This window comes from Babylonia areolata, chromosome 27, assembly GCF_041734735.1.
Source record: "Babylonia areolata isolate BAREFJ2019XMU chromosome 27, ASM4173473v1, whole genome shotgun sequence".
NCBI classification, from domain to species: Eukaryota; Metazoa; Mollusca; class Gastropoda; order Neogastropoda; family Buccinidae; genus Babylonia; species Babylonia areolata.
In genome coordinates, this window is record NC_134902.1 from 36,253,507 (window position 1) to 36,258,506 (window position 5,000).

The 5,000-nt window shown below is 47.2% G+C and overlaps 1 protein-coding gene across 1 annotated transcript in view; it reads left to right on the forward strand.

The window, feature by feature from the left end:
* The window catches only part of LOC143301349 (uncharacterized), an 18,082-nt gene that overhangs the window by 6,499 nt on the left and 6,583 nt on the right, over positions 1–5,000 (forward strand). The window contains exons 5-7 of the mRNA XM_076615569.1: positions 218–380; positions 2,415–2,563; positions 3,887–4,025. Coding sequence (XP_076471684.1) covers positions 218–380; positions 2,415–2,563; positions 3,887–4,025 — 451 coding nt within the window. The remainder of the gene's footprint in view (positions 1–217; positions 381–2,414; positions 2,564–3,886; positions 4,026–5,000) is intronic.

Below are 5,000 nucleotides of genomic sequence, written 5' to 3' on the forward strand. Positions count from 1 at the left end.
TGCGCCCGTCGTTAAATGTTTAATTAGATATAAACAGGTTTAAAGATTAAAATGACATGAAATGAAATGAAATCAAATCAAATCAAAATGAAATGAAAAACTATGAAAATACATCCAAATCCAAAAGCAAAGTCAAAATCGAAACCAAATCACATCTATCCCTCTGTGTGTGTGCGTGCATGCGTGTGTGCGTGCGTGTGTGTGTGAATGTCCCCAGGTGTGACAAAGGTCGGGTGGTGCTGCGGCAGGGTCATCTGGGTCTGTACTTCTACTTCATCTTCTCGGGCAGCGTCTTCATCCAGATCGACCTGAAAGACGCCAGGACCGGCCAGTCCACGCCCAGCACTGAGAACATCATCAGGACCGGGGAGAGCTTCGGGGTCAGCCGCTCACACTCACGCACTCTCTGGGACTCAGGGACTGAGAGACTCAGAGACTCTGGGACTCAGGGACTCTGGGACTCAGGGAGTCAGATTCAGACTTATGGCTCACATTCACGCTCAAGATGCTCACACTCACACACATGACCCAGGACTCACACTCACATCGAGACTCGAGACTTTCAATGCCACACTCACACTCTCGTGACCCAGACTCAGATTCGAGGCTTACAATGTGACGATCACACTCCTGACTCAGACTCACACTCACATTAACACCAATAACCCAGACATACACACACTCACATTAACACCAATAACCCAGACACACACACACTCACATTAACACCAATAACCCAGACACACACACACACACTCACATTAACACCAATGACCCAGACACACACACACACACTCACATTAACACCAATAACCCAGACACACACACACACACACACACACACACACTCACACTAACACCAATGACCCAGACACACACACACACACTCACACTAACACCAATGACCCAGAGACACACACACACACACACTAACACCAATGACCCAGACACACACACACACACTCACACTAACACCAATGACCCAGACACACACACACTCACACTAACACCAATGACCCAGACACACACACACACTCACACTAACACCAATGACCCAGAGACACACACACACACACACTAACACCAATGACCCAGACACACACACACACACACACACACACACACTCACACTAACACCAATGACCCAGACACACACACACACACACACACACACACACACACACATTAACACCAATGACCCCCCCCCACACACACACACACACACACACACACTCACACTAACACCAATGACCCAGACACACACACACTCACACTAACACCAATGACCCAGACACACACACACACACTCACATTAACACCAATGACGCAGACACACACACACACACTCACATTAACACCAATGACCCAGACACACACACACACACACACACACACACACACACACACACACACACACACTCACATTAACACCAATGACCCACACACACACACACACACACACACTCACACACACACACACACACTAGCACCAATGACCCAGACACACACACACACACACACACACACACTAACACCAATGACCCACACACACACACACACACACACACACACACACTAACACCAATGACCCCCACACACACACACACACACACTCACATTAACACCAATGACCCAGACACACACACACACACACACACACACACACATTAACACCAATGACCCACACACACACACACACACACACACACACTCACATTAACACCAATGACCCAGACACACACACACTCACATTAACACCAATAACCCCCCCCCCACCCCCCCCCACCCCCCCCCCCCCCCACACACACACACTCACATTAACACCAATGACCCAGACACACACACACTCACACTAACACCAATGACCCAGACTCACACACACACTCAAGGCTCATACTCACGTGAACTCACTCTACATTTTACACGTTGTTTCTCATTCGCGGAACTGTCCATGAAATGATCTGCATTGCACGAGATCACCTTAATTGACAAGTTAATATTAATTTCAAACAAGACGTGTTCACGAGGCGATTCTTCTTTTGCAGTTTCAGTTTCAGTTTCTCAAGGAGGCGTCACTGCTTTCGGACAAATACCATATACGCTACACCACATCTGCTGGGCAGATGCCTGACCAGCAACATAAACCAACGCGCTTAGTCAGACCTTGAGTGCATGCATATAATATTTGTGTACCTATCAGAGTGGATTTCTCCTACAGAATTTTGCCAGAGGACAACACTCTCGTTGCCATGGGTTCTTTTTCAGTGCTGTACATGGGATCTCGGTTTCCGAACGAGTACGCTGAGGTTGATTTTCCAGTCCAAGGAGCGAGAGTAGGATTCTGACTCTGATTTCTTACGGACTCTCTGTTTTTAGCAGATGAGCGTCTTAACCACCTTCCTCCTCTTTTGCAGGAGATAGCGTTGCTAGGCGACGGCAAGCGTTCCGCTACAGTGATTTGCCGGGAGCCCACCGAGCTGTGTCAGATCGACAAGTCCAGCTTCCTGGAGATCTGCCCTGACATCTTCCAGCAACAGTTGGACGAAAAGATCGTCTTCGCCAGGTTTGATCAGCGTCACGTGTGTGTGTGTGTGTGTGTGTGTGTGTGTGTGTGTGTGTGTGTGTGTGTGTGTGTGTGTGTGTGCTCGCGCGCGCGCGCTTGTGTGTGGATGTGTGTTTGTATGTGTGTGTGTGTGTGTGTGGGTGCGTGCGTGTGTGTGTGTGTTTGTATGTGTGTGTGCGTGTGTGTGTGTTTGTGTGTGTGTGTGTTTGTGTGTGTGTGTGTGTTTGTGTGTGTGTTTGTATGTGTGTGTGCGTGTGTGTGTTTGTGTGTGTGTGTGTGCTCTGTGTGTGTGTGTGTGTGTGTGTGTGTGTGTGTGTGTGTGTGTGTGTGTGTGTGTGTGTGCGTGCGTGCGTGTGTTTGTGTTTGTGTGTGTGTGTGTGTGTGCGTGTGTCTATACATATATATATACATATATATGTGTGTGTGTTTATATGTGGGCGTGTGTGTGTGTGTGTGTGTGTGTGTGTCTGTCTGTCTGTCTGTGTCTATGTCTGTGTCTGTGCTGTTCATGATGCGAAGACGGTGATCGTTTTTTACTCTTCATGGTTGATTTTTTTTTTCCTTGATGATTGTTGCTTCTCTCTTTGTAACATGTAATTTGTGGAGGGCCATGAGTGATTGGTTGTTATTTGAAAATTCTTGGCTATTGTCGTTTCTTTCTTGTAATGTGCAAGTTGTGAGGCGCCATGAGCCTTTCTGCGAGGGAGCAGCGCTATAGAAGAGCACTTCATTATTGATTATTATTATCATTGTTGTTGTTTTCATTATTATTATTATTATTATTATTATACTAATAAAGGTATTTGTGTTAGTCATCTTTTATGTTACGATTTTGTGCGTTTCACAAAAAAAAAAGTTTGTTCTGCGCATGAAATCATCATTTTGTAACGGTCCCCCATATTTCAGAGCAGGAGTGAAATGATAACTTGAAGCTTGAAGCTGGTGTTGTCAGGAAGTTTGAGCTGTTCCATTTTGTAGTAATCCTCCCCCATATTTCAGAGCAGGAGTGAAATGATAACTTGAAGCTTGAAACTTGTGTTGTCAGGAAGTTTGAGCTGTTCCATTTTTCAGTAATCCTCCCACATATTTCAGAGCAGGAGTGAAATGATGACTTGAACCTTGAAACTGGTGTTGTCAGGAAGTTTGAGCTGTTCCATTTTGTAGTAGTCCTCCCCCATATTTCAGAGCAGGAGTGAAATGATAACTTGAAGCTTGAAACTGGTGTTGTCAGGAAGTTTGAGCTGTTCCATTTTGTAGTAATCCTCCCCATATGTCACAGCAGGAGTGAAATGATAACTTGAAGCTTGAAGCTTGTGTTGTCAGGAAGTTCGAGTTGTTCCAGCCGTGGGACGAGGAGAGTGTGAAGCAGCTGTGCTTCCTGTCCCAAGTGCTCTACATCCCTCATGGCCGCGTGCTGGAGCTTGACTGGTCGCAGGCCCAGTATGTCTACTTCATCATGAGGGTCAGTATGGCTTACCTTTTGTGTCAGTTTGTGATTTTCTTTCTTTCTTTTTCTTTTTTCTTCTTATGTCGTGTGTGTGTGTGTGTGTGTGTGTGTGTGTGTGTTTCTCTGTGAGTGTGTTTGTGCTTCTGTGTGTGTGCATGCGTGTATCTGTGTGTGTGTTTGTGCATGTGTGTATTTCTCTCTCTCTCTCTCTCTCTCTCTCTCTCTCTCTCTCTCTCTCTCTCTCTCTCTCTCTCTCTGGCGGATTGCTTCCAGTGTCTGTCTGATTTTTTTACTCCCTCCTCCAGTAGACCTTGAATGGTGGTCTGGGTGCTAGTCATTCGTGTGAGATGGTTTTAACCGTGTTCAGCATGTAGTGCAGTTTGCGCACGTGAAAGAAACCGCGGTAGTAGCAACGAGTTTTGTCTCTGGAAACATTCTGTAAGAAAAAAAATCCACTTTGATAGTAAAACAAACACACTTGCAGACAGATTTTTTTAAAGACAAAAAAAAGGGGTGAGGAGCGGGGTGACGGTGCTGAACTGTTGCGAAGCATTCTCTACGGGGACAGCAGCCCGAATTTAACACAGAGAATTCTGACGTGGCAAAAGGTAACACGACACGACACACGACACGACACGACACGACACAGCACGGCACGACACGACACGACACGACACGACACAACACGACACGACACGACACGACACGACACGACACGACACAGCACGGCACGACACGACACGACACAGCACGGCACGACACAACACGACACGACACGACACGACACGACACAGCACGGCACGACACGACACGACACGACACGACACGACACGACACGACACGACACGACACATCACGACACATCACGACACGACACAACACGACACGACACGACACGACACAGCACGGCACGACACGACACGACACGACACGACACGACACGACACGACACAGCACGGCACGACACGACACGACACGACACGACACGAC